Source organism: Hydra vulgaris, chromosome 08, assembly GCF_038396675.1.
Source record: "Hydra vulgaris chromosome 08, alternate assembly HydraT2T_AEP".
Classification (NCBI taxonomy): Eukaryota; Metazoa; Cnidaria; class Hydrozoa; order Anthoathecata; family Hydridae; genus Hydra; species Hydra vulgaris.
The window spans coordinates 65,628,983-65,648,869 of NC_088927.1; the positions used below are offsets into that span (position 1 = coordinate 65,628,983).

At 27.7% G+C, this 19,887-nt stretch overlaps 1 protein-coding gene across 2 annotated transcripts in view; it reads left to right on the plus strand.

The window, feature by feature from the left end:
- The window catches only part of LOC100203405 (uncharacterized), a 203,492-nt gene that overhangs the window by 16,024 nt on the left and 167,581 nt on the right, over positions 1-19,887 (plus strand). For both annotated transcript variants that reach the window (XM_065804187.1, XM_065804188.1), the window contains exons 2-3: positions 2,887-2,947; positions 11,503-11,997. In XM_065804187.1, the coding sequence (XP_065660259.1) occupies positions 2,887-2,947; positions 11,503-11,997 (556 nt within the window). The remainder of the gene's footprint in view (positions 1-2,886; positions 2,948-11,502; positions 11,998-19,887) is intronic.

The window sequence follows — 19,887 nt, forward strand, 5'->3', positions numbered from 1 at the left end:
TGACCTGAAAAAATTGATCTGAAAAAAAGTTAAAAATTGCGAGTATCTACTACACATGCTGCAAAGTATAGTATACACTGCAGAGTTTATTTTTAAAAGAATCAGATTGCTACTTTTAGTAGTGTGGAACCAATTCACTTTTCCATTTTTTTCATTTCCTGCAAAGTATAATTTACGTAAAGAAGTTTTGTAAAATATCTTTTAAAAGTATTTTTCAAAAAATAACATTAAAATCATGTCTTGGCCTGCCAATAGTCCAGATTTTTATTAAATAGAGAATTTATGGTCTTGGTTAAACCACAATCTTGGTAAAATTAAAAGAATAGATCTAAACAATAGAAATGAATAGATCTAAAGGAATAGATCCAAGCTGAAAGAATCAGTAACAAAATTACTGAGTAGTGTTCGAAAACATATTACTCAGATTTTAGTAAACTCCATGCCAAATCATATTTATGAATGGTTAATAGGATTGTCAACAAAATGTTTGCTTTTTTATGGTTTGTGAATATTTTTTTATTAAGGTTTGTTAATTTTGTTTTTGTTGTTTGTTTATTTTGGCCACTTTTTTCTTTGGATACAAATGAACACTTGTTTTAATTTGAATATTTTATATATATTTTTATATATATACACATATACAGTACTGTGAATAAGTTTTAGACCACTTGTATAATAAAACGTATTTACAATTTTTTTCTTATGCAATTTGTTTAAAGCGTACTTAAGTTTAATAATATATAAGAAAAGTTGAAAGAATTATAATTTTGAATAAATAAACAAAATTAATGAGGAAAAATGACGGATTTATTTGTTTATTTATTAAAACGATGTGTCATAACAACTACATCCAAAACAGGATATTCGAAGAATGCTGTTACAGAAATCATTAAAAAGATTAGAAAAACTGGCTTCCTTGAAGATAGAAAGAAAAGTGGTAGACCTCCTAAGCTAAAAAAAGATGACAATAAATATTAAAAAAACCCTATCTTTAAGAAATACAAAAAAAGCATCAACCGAGCTAGCAAAAGACATTAACACAGCAACTGGGAATAATGTTAGCTCTTCTTTTATTCGACGGCACCTTAAATCGGGATTAAGAGAACGTGTTGCAACTCGAAAACCATTATTAAAAAGTGGCATAAAGAAAAACGACTTAAATATGCAAAGCAACACAAAGATTGGGCCCAGAAAATGTTTAATCAGGTTCTGTACACCGATGAGTCCAAGTTCGAAATTTTTGGAACAAAAGGACGCCAATATGTTTGAAGAAGAATTGAAGAAGCCTATCAGCCCGAGTGTTTAAACTTTACTATTAAACACAGAGGAGGCTCTTTACAAGTTTGGGGCTGTTTATCATCATCTGAAGTAGGTTATTTGATCTAAATAAGGGGCCGACTCATCGGGGAACGTTATGTGGATATCCTTAGGCACCATGCTGTATCATCCGGAATGAGAATAATAGGTCATAATTTTATTCTGCAGCAAGACAATGACGAAAACATTGTTCCCGAGTGGCATAAAATTATTTAAATAAAATGGCAGAGGAAGGAGTACTGGAATTGATGACCTGGCCTCCCCAGAGTCCAGTTTTGAATATAATTGAGCATATTTGGGATTACCTGGACAGAAAGATGGTCGAACATGCTCCCCGAAATGCTGAATAATGTTTTGAAGTACTTCAAAGAGAATGGCACAAAATACCCGAGGATTTTATAACTAACTTGTATGAATCTATTCCCCGGCGAATATTGGCTGGTATTGAAGCAAAAGGAGGACATAGTAAATATTAAGAGTTTTTTATGAAGTTTGACTTTAAAAAGTTTGTAATTGTTCCATATTTTGTGTGAAATACATGTGTTTTAATAAGTTTATAATTTAGAAATACAAACTTAAATATGAGAGAAGAATTTTCTGGGATTTTTTGAAAAATGTAAGTGGTCTAAAACTTATTCACAGTACTGTATATATATATATATATATATATATATATATATATATATATATATATATATATATATATATATATATATATATATACATATATATATATCGCCAAAACTCGGATTTATTGCGCCGAAACAGCGCCAACAGAGCGTTGGAAATGTTCATTCGAACACGTTTTTGATCCAACGTAAGCAAACGCGGCACCCAACGAGCGGACAGCTTTCTCATGCCTAAGTTTTCATGTAATATATGATAAACACGTTCTTTTAATATGTTCATAACCCCTGCTATCTCTCTCACTTTAATTCGGCAATCGTCTAGCACCATTTGGTGAACTTTGGCGATGTTTTCATTGGTAGTTGCAGTTTTTGGACGCCCTGTACGTTCATCGTCTCCCAAGCTCTGACGACCACGTTTGAATTCAGCTGCGAAAAATTTCACTGTGTTAAATGATGGTGCAAAGTCCCCATACACAGAATCTCATCTTTGATTTGCGTAGGCGTATTGCCTTTCAACAACAAATATTTAATGACAGCTCGATACTCGATTTTATCCATTTTCACAAAATTACTCACATCAACATCAAATCACTGTTACATAACAACTGCGCGTTCAAAATCAACATATAAACAAACAAAATTCACATGTTTTTATTTACGAGTGCTGCCATCTTCACGTCGAGGTCGGAAACTTTTCAGACCATCCTCGTGTATATATATATATATATATATATATATATATATATATATATATATATATATATATATATATATATATATATATATATATATATATATATATATATATACATATATATATATATATATATATATATATATATATATATTTACATATATATATATATATATATATATATATATATATATATATATATATATATATATATATATATTTACATTTAGTTATATTTTTATTTAGATAAATGCATTGATTTTAATGATCTGTTATGCTAACCATGTAGTATCTCAAAAGGCGTCAGGTATTACTTATAGTATATGATGACTGAGCGCGCGTTTGTATGCCTGTGTGTATGTCTATATATATATATATATATATATATATATATATATATATATATATATATATATATATATATATATATATATATATATATATATATATATATATATATATATATATATATATATATATATATATATATATATATATATCAGTTTCGACGATTTTTGCAATACTTGTGATTTTTGAAAGGTCGTCAATTTTGATTTCTTGTGCCTTTTAATGAGTACATTTAAAAAAGTATATAAATTTTAGTAAAAATTTTATACTGGTTTCGTCAGTCTTTTGAATTTTTACGATTTTTTTTCTTGAATTTTCTCGTTTTAACTCAACAGCAGTAGCGGAACCGGAGGAAGGGGTAAGGGGCTTTAAGACCTTCATTTCCCCAAATTTTTTAAGAAGAACATAACATACTACCAGGGGCAGATCTAGTCAAATTTGAGTATTTAGCGCTAAAAATAACTGGGCCTTCAAAATAGATAACAGTCAAATATATAAATAGATTCTATGAGTTAAAGCGGGAGCAATAAAAGTTCTGCCTTCTCTGCAACTGCTTAGTCCACGTACTGCTCTATTTAAACAGCTTGTGTTACTCGCAGCTGAATTAAAAAAATTTTTTACTGCAGTAGTCGAGGTTATTCCACACCCATTAGAAATTCCAAGTTTTCCAATAAACTAAAGTCCATTGAGGTATGGCAAACTCAAAATATAGAACTCTAAACTTTCCACACTTATGCCTTGATTAAGGATCAATCACTATTTTTATTGGATTCAAATTTCTGTGAATCAAATATAGAGATGTTTTGTTTTAGACATAAAAGTTTACTTTTATTTTAATTCCTTAATTCGATAAGACCATTTTAATATGCCTTATATAAGTTGTTTCTAGTAGAGATCTTCCATAAGGTACGTACGCAGGTATTGGGTAGAAGGGATTACCCAAAAACGTAGGAATGCGTACAAGGGGGTTTTAAAGAGTACGTATGCGGTTTGACTATTTCTAATTTTCTATCTTTTTTAGTGAAAATATCAGAACATTTTTTCAGAATTCATTTGGGAATTATTGTTACCCACATATTGTCACTTTAGCTTAAAGTTGGTTTGCTCTCAAAATTTATCTTTTTATACACTTTTCATAATTTTTTTCTGTTCAATTTATTCACTACACTCGCGGTCTTTTCTGATCATTCAAAAACAGTCTTCTTCCCTGATTGAATTTGATTTAGTTTTATCTTTCATTTTTATGCCATTAACATTTAAAAGAGAAATGTCTAAAAGATTCAGCTAAACAAACTAGCTAAATTAAAGCTAGATCTAGCTTTTATAATTTTTCTTTTTAAAATTCAACGCGTGAAACCTCTGTATGTTCTGTCCTGTGGTACGAAGCTGAATAATATTATTTACGGTCGCAAATTCTAGTGCACACCTATACTCACGGTGTGACATTGTGACAGTGACAGCATGACAATAAAAGATCTTGCTAATTTTCAATCTCTAAAAACTTTTAGATTATTCAGGAGGGATTTTTCGGAATTCAGTTTGGCTGTTGCAAATATCATAAAAGCAATTGAGTTCAAAAATTTAGTCCAATCAGCTATCATCAGCGTTTTTGATAAATATTTTGTACTTAATGTGCTTCCACTAATGGAGCTTTATTCGTTGATTGGAGTTGTAAATAATTTTTTTAAATCTCTATCTAAAATTGGAACATATTGTCTTGCATTGCTCTAACACACTGACAAACGTGTCAGAATTGAAGGTAATTGGTTCATTCTGTTCACGTGACAGAATTTTCGTGTCAGAATTGAAGGTAATTGGTTATTCAGTTTTAAATTTGCTGCTTTAAAGATTACACATGTTTTTGGAGACAACAACAAAAAAACATTAGACTGAAAAGCTGCAAAAAAATATTTAATCATCCTATACTGACTTTCATAAGTATTTAAATACATTAAACCCTGACTCTATTTTCATTAAACCTACTGACAAAAATGAAATAATATCAGTTATTCTTTCTCTAAATAATGGCAAGGCTTCTGGTCCAAACAGCTTAATCTTTATTCTAAAACTTCTTTCTAATTATATTTCTTCAATACTTTCTAAGCCATTTATTCTCACATTTGCTACTGGTTTATTCTCTAATATTTAAAAAACTGCATCTGTTAAACCAATCCATAAAAAGGACTTGAAACTTGACTGCAATAACTTAAGGCCAATATCATTATTATCAAATGTCACCTAAATTTTTGAAAAATTAATGAATTTTTGTATCTACAACTTTCTTGATAATTTTAAATGTCTTTATTGGATTTTGTTTAAAACACTCTACTTCCCATGCACTTATTAGCATTACTAAAATAATTTGTGGTTTGATTGATAGTAGTTCTTTAGCTTTGGGCGTCTTTATTGGTCTCCAAAAAGCATTTGCTATAGTTGTCCACAAGATTTAAATTAAAAACTATATCACAACGGCATACGGGGTACTGCTAATGATTGGTTTTCATCGTGTATTCAAAATAGTACTCAGTTTGTCTCGATTAATGGGCTTCGATCCACAAGTTTCTGTTCAAGAGCCTTCACTGTTTTTAAATTATATTAACGAACTGCCTCACTCTATAATTAGTTCGAATGTTTATCATTTTTATCATGATTGTCACGAAAACTTATCTTCTACGCATAAATAAATTACTCGCGCAGCTTTTTAAAAAAAGTTTTCAAGAAAGATCAAAAGTAAGAGATAGAACTAGAAGATAGAGGGTAGATGACTGATTAACTACATTAGAGCAATTCCACCACCGTCACAGCGTGACAACCGTCTTTTTTTTTTGTTTTAAACCTTCAATATTTTAATATTAAAATAGATTAAAAAAATTTTTTCCTATTTATTTAGCTCATAATAGGTGCTATAAAAAACAGGAAAAAAAATTTTGGTGGATATATTAGCCTCTCATTTATGCAAAAAAATATAAATCGTCACAGCGTGACCAAAATTTTCTCATTGTATTTTAGTTTTTAGATCAACACCGTGGTTTAGCGAATATAGAAGAACTGAATTATTAACTTGGCATTAAACATAAAGTTTAGACATTATTCTTACAAGTTTTATAGCTAAATAACATTTTTTTAATTAAATTTCAAACAAACGCACCTTTAATTAACTAGTAGTAAACGTCACAGCGTGACCAGACACATTTGGGTAATTATAAACCAGGTAAATGGGCTGTTTTTAATAAATTTAAAACTTAGTAAAGAGGTATTAGACAAATATATAATTACATCTACATAAAAATAATTTTTTACATAGTAATCTTCAGAACACGTCCATTCTATATCAATGTCAAATCGCGTCCATATTATATTGCTGTCATATATACAACGTTTTAAAATTATTCGGGGATTGTATCTGAAGACGTAAGTTGTTTCACTAAATACTTGGCACTTGAATAGGGTCGCATTTGTATTTTTCCCATTATTGTTTTAAATTAGGTGCGCTGCAAATATTCCTAGTTTTGCTGGTGCTTTTGTAAACAACTCATCAATTTTAAATTTTTTTATTGTATTTATAATATCATAAAAACAAAATAGACATTGAAATTAGTCTAATTTTTAACAGCTTCATAAAAGTTATGGCATTAGTTATTATAAATTTTCTCTGGATTACTTTTTGCGTTGCTATTCTTTTAGCGGTTCCACCAATAGCATCTACCTGTCCTTTCCCATGTGAAGCAGCAAAAAAGTTCTAGAATAATTTTAAATCATGCTGTTCTTCCAACCAGGGTATTTCTGATGCAATAAAACGATTTTTAAATTGATTACTCGGCCTGTCGGTCCAAAGCTGCAGTATTTTAACACTTGACTCAATATGGTTAGATTATAAGTTATGAACAAATACAAGAATAGATTATTTTAAATGGCTTAAATCATATGAAACTATGACAGCTAAAGAACATGAATTTTGTTACCAAAATACAGCAGTAAAAACAGTAACTTGCTTCTTGTGCCAATGTGCTGACTGCACTTCATCTTGCCACAAAGTTGAAAAATTTTCAGCAAAATCCACTTGGAGAACGGCTGTGTCTGGATTAGAAGTTGAATCTTATGATCACGATATGTCTTCAGTTTAACAATTCAGCACTTGAACAAAAAGATCGAAATCCATATTGAAAATCAGAAAATAATTTATTAGATTCAAAATGAGAGATTAAGTTTTTCTTAAATAAAAAATCAAAACCTTGTTTATGATAGTAAAAGACTAATGGGATGGTAGTAAAACGAGTCAGATGACTCTCTAGAACTATTTAAAGTAGGGTTAACTGATGCCGCTTTCGCCTGTTTACTATTGCAAGAAACCTTTTTACAATGGTTTCTTCCAATAGTAAACAGGCGTCTTTTTTCTGGAAAATTATTTTACTGATAGATATGAAAGTAATGGTTTCGATTAGAAATTGTAGTAACAAAGTCTGAGGGAAATCATAGAGAAGAGTGAGGGTTGATTTGAAATTATCGAGAGAAAATATCAATAAAACTGAATTTATTATTTTTCACCTTCCAAATAAAAAAGATTCATAATGATAATGTGAAAATTAAAATTAACGGTAAACGGACTTCTAAATAAATAAAATATCTTAGGGTATTATATATATCCACGTACGCTGCCATCTTTACAACAGAATAAACATAATATTGAGTTTGTAATCATTTGGCTTTTATTTTTTAGCTGCCATTCTTTTTTTTATGTCAGATTATTTTGTTTCAAATATATTTAAGATATATATAACTTCACATTTACGGGGAAAGTGCGACAATGCTAGTTACTAAAAAAGATCGTCAAAGTAAACGTTTAGGATAGCAAGTTTATAAACTTTATAAATTTTAAACTAAACGTTTACGATAGCAAATTTATAAACTTGCTATCATTATTTTATGAAAGAACTTTAATAAAAGTAAAACATAATTTTATTAGAAACTTTAAAAGAATATAACATAACTTTGTTGTTATTTAGTGACCAAAAAATTTTAAATGAGAAACTACACGAGAAAAACTAATCTTATGTGGAATTTTACGTGCATGTAATTCTGTTGGTCATTATGTACCAAACATGATGGTATTTAAGCACAAATAAAAAGAAATTATTACTCACAAATAATGCTCCAGTTAGAACTACTCAAGGATGCTCAGAAAATGGCTGGGATAATTCTGATTTATTTCTTGAATATTTGCAACATTTTGTTAAACATGTATGATGCACATTGATTAACAAAGTTTTTCTTATATTTGACGGTCATCGTTCTCACACCAAAAGCTTAAAACCTATGGAATATGCTCGTGGCAATGGATTGTTTTTGCTACCGCTACCACCACACACAACTCATTAGTTTTAATCATCGGACCATGGGTTTTTTAAGCCTTTGAAAATCTTTTTTAATCAAGCATGTATGAGCTGGATGCGAAATTATTCAGGAAGACAAACACAAATAGAAAATCTTGGAGAAATTTTTAATGAAGTATATTTAAGAGCTGCTAATATTGAAAATGCTACTTCAAGTTTTAAAGCAACTGGAATTGTCCCATTCAATCGGCATTTGATAGAAAATGAATATCCAAGGACATCTTTGAGTGATAATAATAACAAAATCAGGTTATTCATACCTCATGAAATTCATTTTGAACGCGATAACAAAAAAGAAAGTGAAATTTTACAGCAGTCAGAGTTGACTACATTAGAATTAATGAGTCATGATAAATTAAAACCAATTTAAAGCTTTTTAGAGACCACTGTTACTTCATCAAGTTCTTTTGTAGACATACTTCAAATTCAAAAACTTTATCCTCCAAAACGAAAATTAGCTGAAAAATCTCAGATTATAACTAGTTTTCCATATAGAAATAAAACTTTACTTGAAAGGATTAATTAGAAAAAAACAATAGGAAAAAAAAGAACAATAAGAAAAAAAATTTACTAGAAAAGAACAATGACAATAAATTAAACAAAAAAATGTAAACAATGAAGAGGAATGATTTTGTCCAGTTTGTCAAGGGAAATGCTACCCAAATGACTGGGTAGCTTGTTGAGTATGTAATGTTTGAGTACACGAAGACTGTACATTAAACGATGTTTGCTTTTTATGTGAATAGATTTTATTCAAATTTTTTGACTAACATGAAACATTGCATATGCATTTTTTTTATTGATATTATTTTTTTAATTTAAATCATATTTTTTGATTTAAATGGAAAATTGCTTTTATATGCAAGTAGATTTTGTATTTTATTCAAATATTTGACAAGCATGAGACTTTTGTTCAATATATATTTTTTCAATTAATATTGTGCTTTACTTCCTATTGTGTTTTTTGTTTAAGATAATATTTGTTTTTTATGCAACCAATTTTATTAATATATTCATATATTTCGAGTTGCATTAGAGAAATTACATTATAAAATGATACCTTAGTGTTTTTATTTGCATTCTTATATTTAACTAGATCGAATTTATCAAAAGTCTGCTTTAACTTTATTGAAAATTATATTTTTACTTAGTTTTTTCTTCAAATGAAATCTGTCTTACTTTGCCCTAGGTTTTGGGGAAAGTGAGAGAGGGTAGTTGTTGCTATTTTGAATTTAATTATGTGCCAATGCAATAACCTATCACCTCAAATATTTAAGAGATCATTAGACACATAATGTGCTAGTGCCAGCTAAATTTTTTATTTTAAAACGTGATTCTTCTCAAGTTATGAACATTCTCCCTGAAAGTGTCTCGCTTTGCCCCAGCTTACCCTAATATCCAAAATAGGTTTTAGTTTATAAGTTATTTAGGTTATAAGTTTTAAGAACTTGCGAGTCTTTCAAATTGTCTCTTTGTGTTTGATATTTTTTCAAAATAAACTACCAAGTTCGTTTAAAATTTTTTTATCAAAACAATTGATACTCATAAATATCACACTCAAAATACTGAAAACGTTTATATAAACACTTCCTCATTCAACATTATCAAATATGGCAAGTTCTCTATAAAACGTGTATCTATTTCTGAATGGAATCAATTAATTCTATTTATAAAAAAAATATTTCAACTAAATACCCTTTTTTTACAATTACTCTCTTTCTCACTCAAAACCAAATTAAGAATTTGTTTTTGAATATATATCTGATGAATATTAATTTTATCATTTATTATTATTGCATTTTTATATTACTGTATTTATAATATCTATTTATGTATGTATATACTATTATCACTCTTATTTTATGCTATCTTTTTTTTAACTTTGTTGTTATTATTATTGTTGTTGTTATAATTTTTTCAATTATGTATCTTTGTTTTACTAGCCTTAATAATACTTTTTTTAAATGATATTGTCAGTGATTTCATTGTAGTAATAGTTTTATGGTTATTGTCAAAATTTTTGCAAATGTTATGTTTCTTTTTTTATTTCAGTCATAGTTATAGACTAATATATAATTATTTTTACCATGGTTTTTATCAGTAGTTATAATTTTTATAGAAGTTATCATATTATAGTTACAATTGGTGATGTTTTTTTATTCATATATTATTATTATTACAATTATTTTTATTATATTATTATTGCATTTGTTAATGTTATCTTTATTTATAAACGCTTTATTGTATTTATTTCATTTTTCTTTTTTCTTTTTTCTTATTTGTTTTTATGTTACTTTTCTTTGTTTATTGTTTTCTTTTATTTCTTTATTTTGTTTAAAATCTTTTATTTTGTTTTAAATATGTCTTATAGTTGTTTTTTTTTTGTATTTGTTTTGTTTTTTTAGGTGTTACTCCGTTGACTAGTTTTTAACTATACGAGTGACACTTAACCTTATTTATGCGAGTTTATAGTATATTATAGTAAATTTTTAATATTATATAGTTAAATTAATGGACAAAAAAAAAACAAATTTATTAGTATGTTTATCATTTAAATATTTATCACGGCTTTATTCAAAATTTAAAATTGGATATTTTATTTTGAAATATTTTTTTTTATTCCATAAAACAAATTTATTTAACGCTCTCTTGTAACAATCATGCATCGCTTGAAAGTAAAAGTAATAAAAATTAAAGTTTTACGACACCATATTTGAAAAGATTTTACAGTTTTCTTATGCACTTTTATACATATTTAAAATAGGATTGTCAACGCCTGTCTAACCAATTTTTGATATATATATATATATATATATATATATATATATATATATATATATATATATATATATATATAAATATATATATATATATATATATATATATATATAGACACACACACATTGATTGTAAGTCATGTTACAAGAAATGTTTTAAAACATTTCTTGTAACATGATCGTAGATTTAACTTTGATAAATAAAATAAAACTATAGAGCCATTAATTTTAATTAATGAATCAATTTTATTTATTAAATTAGAGTAATTGTAGTATACTATGTTGATTAAAAAATTACATTTTTTATATTTAAAAAAAAACTTATATTTGGCATTCATTAATTTTAGAAGAATTTAATTTCGCTGGGCCGATCCTGTTACAAAGTTCTAACCTACTTTATACATTTATAAATTTTTATGAAGAGTACATAGTTTCATTTGAAATAAATCCAATGTCAATTTATCAAACAGAATATGGAAGTGTAATCCACCTGACAGCTAATGGAGATTATATAAATTACGGAGATAGAAACCCAGCTGTATTTTTTAATCCAGCAGCAACACAACAAGGATTACTTAGTATTTCTACTTCAATTAATGGGTCAATACAAAATTTTAATGTAAAGCCTCTTCCATTAAATGAATGGAGTTTAGTAGAGATATTACAGGAGTTTGTTGATTCAAATTTTGTCCTAAGCATTAGTATAAACAAAACAAAACTTTACTCTTCAGTAAATAGCCAAACTATTAAACAATCGAATGTTAAATTGTATGCTTCTAATCCTTGGCATAGTGCTCAAGATGGTTATATTAGAAATTTGTATGTGTTCACAAGCAAAACGGGTAAAAAAATTTATTGCAATATTTGATTCAATTTTATTAATTATATAGTATACAAAATATATCAACATACAACTATATATATATATATATATATATATATATATATATATATATATATATATATATATATATATATATATATATATATATATATATATAAAATGAATAAAAACAACTTTTAATGAAACTTTAAGTTTTATGTCTTTCGGCAACCATTAGCCATTGTGTATTTCGTCATTTAAAAAGCGTTTAAAAATTACAAATTAAAATTACGGTGGAACGAGTTCTGACGTTACAAAAACAAAATAAAAACAAAAAGACGTCAAAGGTTTTAGTTCCTGGTGTCGAATAAGGATAGTAAAAATTTCTTTGAATGCCAGCACTTTGATATTATTTCATATCTTTTATTAATTAAGTTTTCTCCTTTATATGATAATATATGAAATTTCTTGCGGAGACAAAGATTACAAACTTTTGATGCTTGATTGTAAGGCTTACATCGAGCTATTATTTTCCATTTAACAACAGGTTTTATATTTTTCGATTTTAGCTTCCATATTTCTTTGGAAAGTTCCGTTTCATTTTTCTACTTAGGTGCATTGAAAGTTTTAAGATGGTTGGCATATCTTAATTTAAATGTGGTTTCACTTATACTGAAATAAACTTTATCTTTGAAATGAGGATCTCCAGAACTAACAGTGGCTAGGGCTGTAAATCCGGACTCGTGTTCGTGAACTCCTCGGTGATCGGCTCAACAAGAGCTCGTTCATGTTCGGCTCGAATGGTAAACGAGCCGGGCTTGAACAAAAAATTAGGCTCGTTTATTAAACGAGCCGAGCTTAAACATCATAGGCTCGTTCATATAGGCTCGATTAAAGCTCGAATATATATATATATATATATATATATATATATATATATATATATATATATATATATATATATATATATATATATATATATATATATATTTATAATATAATAATATATATGTAATAAATAAAATTCTGATATTTTAATATATAATAAAAATTATTTACAGACGAGCCTTTAACGAACAATTTTTTTTTACTAAACGAGCTTTAAACTAACAGGTTACAATAACAGTTTCGAGTTTCAAACCGGTCGAGCTCGAGCAACATGTTAAACGAGCCGATCCCAAAGAATATTAATCCTTAACGAGCCGAGCTCGAACAAAGAATCTCATGTTCGAAACGAGCTTGAGCCGAGCCTGAACACTTTTAATATGTAAACGAGCCAAGCCGAGCCCTGGCAAACTTGGCTCGTTCGGCTCGATTTACAGGCCTAACAGTAGCTTGGTATACAACATTGTTAGAAAGGCATTGGTTATTTAACAACATGGTACAATCCCTATTGTACCATGTTGTTCAATGTTACATCAAAATATTTGACAATTTTAGTATTACATTGGATGGAGATAAGTAGGTTGTTACTTTTTAAATATGCGTAAAATGCTTTTTGATTTTTTCCATTTGATGGCCGCTTCTGTTTTCAAAAATAGCAAGTCCGCCGTCACGATACAAGCCAAAATTATTTTTATCGTAATGTTGAGAGAGCTGAAACAATATAAAAAAACCAACTAGTTTGCAAACTTCAGCTATTCTATCAAATGCTCCCATTGTGACATCAAATAATCCGCCTCTTTTCTTTATCCAAATTTCTTTATTCTGTTTTGTTTAGTAGTTTTACTTTATATTCTACTTCAGATGGAATCGGTTTTTTTTATTTTTATTTTTGATTGAATATTTCAAGTTTATTTTTTCCATTTTGTTGACGACTTGAGAAGAGTGCTCAACTTGTAGGAGCAAATTATACAAAATAGATAATGTATTATTATGGCATAATAATAATAATAATACAAATACTCTTGTGCGTTTAGGAGTGCTCAATATTATTAAATAGTAGAGCAATATTTATTTATTTATATAAAATGAATAAAATCAACTTTTGATGGAACTCTGAGAAGAAAAGTTCGAGAGTCAATTGAAATTCCGTTTAACAATTGCGGACCTTTTAACGGAGGTATGAATTTAGATGATGGTCAATATTTAAAAGCGCAATTCTGTACTACATATTTTTTATACTTACGTAACCGTTAAGTGATGTTACCGTTTGTTTGTAATTAAATATAATTAATAATTTGAATCAATCAATCAATACGTATTTCGATAAAAAATCTTACAATCGAGGTAGTTTACAAATATTGAAAAACAAATTTCAAGTAAATACCACCAAATAATATTAATAATACAAATAATAATGATAATAGTGATAATGATGAAAAGTTAACAATTATAAGAATAACAAGAAAATTATATAATAATAAATCAATATCAATTTTAAAACAACAATTAAACATTATGCACAAACAGGAAAAACAAACCGTTATATACCGATAAAACGTAAACAGCCTACCATGTAACTAAAACAACTGCTGCAAAAAAAGTAACAAAGATTTAATAAATACAATAATTTTAATATCAATACTTATAATAAAAACAATAAAAGTACTATAAATATTTCTTTAAAATAGCAACAAATAAACAAAACTTTTTTTGTAATAACGCTCACAAATAAAAAAAAGTGTCACACACTCACAAACACTCAGGGGCGGATCAAGACCGACATGTAAGGAAGGAGGGGGGCAATTTTTCATCAACCCCACAAATTTTTTGATATGATTTTCGTTTGATAATTACTCTTTTTCTGTCATACTCTTTTAATCTTTAATTCTATATTAACTATTTTACCCATAATCAACTCGATCGCCGTGGTAAACAGACGTAATTCTAACAGCTCAAAAAAGAAAGAAAAAAAATTTAAAAAAAAAATATATTAAAAATGGCTATTACTTTATCCGAAATAAAAGATATGTTCATTCAGCACAAAAAAGAAATGCGGACATTATTTAAAGAACAAGAAAAAGTATTCGTGGACTTAATTAGCGATAACTTAAAAATAATCAATACACGCCTAAATGATATTGAAACAAAAACATTGGATTGCAATAAAAGAATACACTTGCTAGAAAATGATATAAAAGACTTAAATTTTCATGAACATTTAATCGACCGAAAGGTGAAAAATGCTAATGACTCTAAAGAATTTGAAAGCCCATATAATTTTACAATTTTAAACGAAAAATACAGAATCTCCGAAGATAGGTCGAGGCGTAATAACTTAAGGATAGACGGAATTCCTGAAAATATCAATGAAACTTGGGATGAAACTGAACAAAAGGTTCAGAGTTTAATATGTGTAAATTTAGGAGTAAAAGGAGTCAAAATTGAAAGAGCGCATCGAGTTGGAATTAAAAGAAACAAGAAAACTCAAAGGTCTCAATTTTTACGTGAATGAAGATTTCTCTCAAGAGACGGCAAGAATACGAACGAAGTTATTTTCTGAAGCGAAAGTAAGAAAATTAAATGAAGAAAATGTAATCGTCAGGTATGACAAACTTATTATTTTAAAAAATGTTTATAATAATTCAAAATGATATAGCTAGAAATCTAATCCTTTTTAATCTTAGTTTTAAATATTATAATGATGAAAATGGCTATCAAATCAAACATAACAAATCTTTTAGAAATTTTTAATAAACAAAACACACTTCTTTTGAATAATAATAATGATCCAGATGTAAACTTTTTTGAGGACGTCATAGACGACTCTAACTATTTTGATATTGAGGAAGTATCTAACCTCATGAATGCGTCACAAATGTTATTTTCACTCTAACTTTAAACATTCGTAGTATGAATAAAAACTTTGGAAGTTTTAAATCAATGCTCAAAAATATAAACTCTGACTTTACGGTAATATGCTTAATAGAAACATGGTGCAGAAATAAAAAAAATAATTTTCAAATTCTAGGTTATAAGGCAATCCACCAAACTCGAGGTGGTGGCATTAGTGGTGGTGTATGCATTTTTGTTCATGATTCGATCCATTTTCAGAAAATAGAAATTTTAAGTATTCAAAACGCGGACTTTGAATTTCTAACTATCGAATTATTAAACCACAATAATTAAAAAAACATTTTAATAACAGCTTTGTATAGACCGACATGCGGAAATAAGAAATCTTTTTTAAAACACTTCAATGCTACTTAAAAAATGTAAAACACAAACAAATTTACTTCACGGGAAACTATAACCTAAATCTTCTTAATGTTAAAACTGATAGCGATGTAAAACGTTTCTCAAACACTCTATTTCAGTACAACATTATTCCCTTAATTAACAAACCTACTCGCGTAACTCTACAAACCGAATCACTCATTGATACTAGTTTTACTAACAACTTTACAACATGCAACATTCAAAGCGGAATCATAAAAAGCGATATAAGCAACCACTTTTCAATCTTTTTCATTTCGGATTTTTTTAAAAAAGGTAAAAAAAGCAATGTACAAAGGGAAGTAAAAAGGCAGATTAATGAAATTAATATTGAGGCGTTTAGAAATTATTTACTCAAAGTAAACTGGAAACAACTCAATAATTGCAAAGATGCAAATATAGCTTATGATTTTTTTAACAATGAGTTCATTAAACGCTTACAATAAAGCGTTTCGCATGAAGGAAATAAAAATTAAGCTAAAAAGCCTGCAAAGTCCCTGGATTACAAAAGGGCTTATTAAATCTTCAAAGAATTAACAAAGACTATATGAAAAATTCTTGAAAAATAAAACTTATCAAAACGAAAAAAAATATAAAATTTACAAAAACCTGTTTGAAAATCTGAAAAGAAAAGCTAAAAAAAATTATTTCTCAAAATCACTACAAAATAATATTGGTAATAACAAAAAAACTTGGGATATAATAAAGGAAGTGATAGGATAAAAAAAAAACAAGATCATGGTAATACCAAAATATGTATACACTGAAGATGAAAGAACAGTAATTAAGGTGGCTCACCCCTATTAAAAATAAAAAAAAAATAAAAACTTTTTTTTTGAGTTATGCTATTTTAAACATTAAAGTACAAAATCCATAATCAATTTTTACTATTATGTGCTTTAAAAGTAACAAAAAATACAATTATTGTGATCACTTTCCTACTCATTAGCAACGCCTTAGCAACGGTGTAAACATTTATTAATTAATTACTTCTTGAAGATTTCTACTAGAAATCTTAAAGTATTTCTCAGTGTTAGATCTATTATGCTTATGTTAGATCTATTATGCTTTTCTAGTGTTCTACAAAATATATCATTTAAAAAATATGTGCTGTTTCATTATTCTAATGTATTTTAACTGAAAGCTTTATGTCTGAATTTAACTGAAAACTATTTATCTGAATATGGCAAACAAAAAAAAAAGTTAGAAATTTAAAGAGAAAATATCAAGGAAAAAGATATTCAAGGAAAGCGAAGAAAGTAATTTAATGTAGCAGGAAATCAGAAACAACAAGTGCATCAGAGCTTAAGAAAAAACATAACTTAAGTGCTGAAACAAATTGTGATTCTGAAGTCGACAATTTTTTCTTTATATGTAACTTTAGAATTATTAAAAATATATTTGAACAGTATTCTACATGCAGTGGGTGTAATAGCAAGCTAACTGTTTTGCATAATAAATCTGTACGTATGAAATTTTCTATTGGAATTATTATACAATGTTCAAACTGTGACTTTGAAAGTACATTCTATTCATCTCCATATATAAATAAAAGTTCAAAACCTGGTTCAAACCTATATAAAATAAATTTACGTGCTGTTATGGCATATCGTGAAATAGGACGTGGTAACGAAGCTATGTCTACTTTAACTGCATATGTCTTCACCTCTTACGAATCACAGTTATGACCTTACAAACTATAAATTACATAAAGTTTATAAGGAAATTAGTTCTCAGAGTATGAAAGCTGCTGTATCAGAACTAAGAGAAACGATAAATGCAAATGCTTCTGATGATGAAATTATTGACTGTGGCATATCAGTAGACGGAACATGGCAACGTCATGAATACTCTTCCCTAAATAGTGTTGTTGCTCTTTCACATGAAAATAAAAAGGTAATTGATGTTTTTTCTTTATCTAAGTTTTGCATGCAGCGTGAAGTACATAAAAGAATAAACAATCCTATTGATTTTGAATGTTGGAAAGCTACACACAATTACCAGGTTAATCATATTGGCTCAGCAGGGTCAATAGAAAAACAGCTGATGCAAATGGCAATCAGATAAATTTACAGGTAAAACAAGCTATAAACAAAATAATAACTTACCAGTTGCAATTATGGAGGAAATTAAACCTATTTTCCAAGAATTGTCAAATCCTGAAATGCTAAGAAAGTGTTTACATGGAATGATAAAAAACTGCAATGAGTCATTTAATGGTTTCATATGGCAGCGATGCCCTAAAGCTACTTTTACTGAAAGAAAAATTCTTGAAATAGCTGTTTGTTCTTCTATTTTAAATTATAATGATGGATTTACTTCCTTTAGGTATGTTTTTAAAATGCTTGGTTTTCCTGGAGGTATTTATTTCGAAAAAGGAGCTTTCAAAAAAGATAAAAAGCGACTATCAAGTATGTCAAGAAAATCAACTAATATTAATAAAAAACAAAGAAAACATTTAAGATCGATAAAAAAAGGTTATTTAGAAATTGAAAAGGAGAATGACGATGGAAACTTTTATACTAGTGGCAGTTTTTAGTAACTTTTCACAAAAAAACTTTTCGTTTTTACGTTGTTTTATTTTTAAATGTATTTTTGAGGACTTTCTTATTTTAATATGTTTTTCTTACGAAAACGTTAATATTTTCAGTTTGATTAAAGCTATTATCTTCAAACTTTTACAGTATGTGTATTAACTTATTTATGAGGGCTAGAACTAGAATTGTAACATTTTAAGTATAAATGAGTTTCAATGTAGTTTGTCAGACTGACGCGGACAATTAATCAATTTCTGCACATTTATTGCTGCCATTTTAGTTTTTTTTAACATTTGAAAAAAACTTCAGTTCCAGCCCTAAAGCAACTATTTAGCTACCATTTGGCGAAATATGGTGTAATAAGTGCAAATTTTACTCAAGATATCATTGTTTAAGATAAGGTAAGATTTTAGACAAATTATGCTGACTCAGCATCAAAAAATGCAAATTTTATTTTTATTTTGAAAATTTTTAATGTAATTTCCTTATATAAAAAATTAAAAGCAAGTTTAGAAATTTTATAAATAAAAAGACTTAGTTGGGGGTGAGCCACCTTAATGAGCGAAAAGTTATTGCAGAGAGTTATAATAATTTTTTTATAAACGCCGGTCAAAACCTAGCAAATAAAATAACTCCCGGAAATAATAATTTTAAATCATATATTAAAGAAGAGGACTGTGTGATGGATGAGCTTGAAGTATCTCCTAATGAACTTCGGTTTGCTTTTATTATGTTAAAACCAAGCAAAAGCTCAGGTCTTGATGACATAAGCCCAAGGGTTGTTAAAGAAGTTTTTGATATTATTGAAAACCCCTTACTAATTATTTTTAATCTTTCATTTAATAATGGAATTTTTCCTGGCCTTTTAAAACCAGCAAGAATAGTTCCAATTTTTAAAAACGGTGATATTTCTAAATTATCTAATTATAGACCTATCTCAATACTTCCATGTTTTTCTAAAATTCTAGAGAGAATAATACATAATAGGCTATACAATTATTTTATAAAACATAAATTGCTTAATAATAATCAGTACGGATTTAGAAAAGGGCACTCGACAGAACATGCAGTAATTAAATTAGTTAAAGAAATTTTAAACGGATTTGAAAACAAGCAATATACTCTTGCGGTTTTTATTGACCTCTTAAAGGTCTTTGATACTGTGGACCATAATATTCTTCTTTACAAACTTAGAAATTATGAAGTCAAAAATA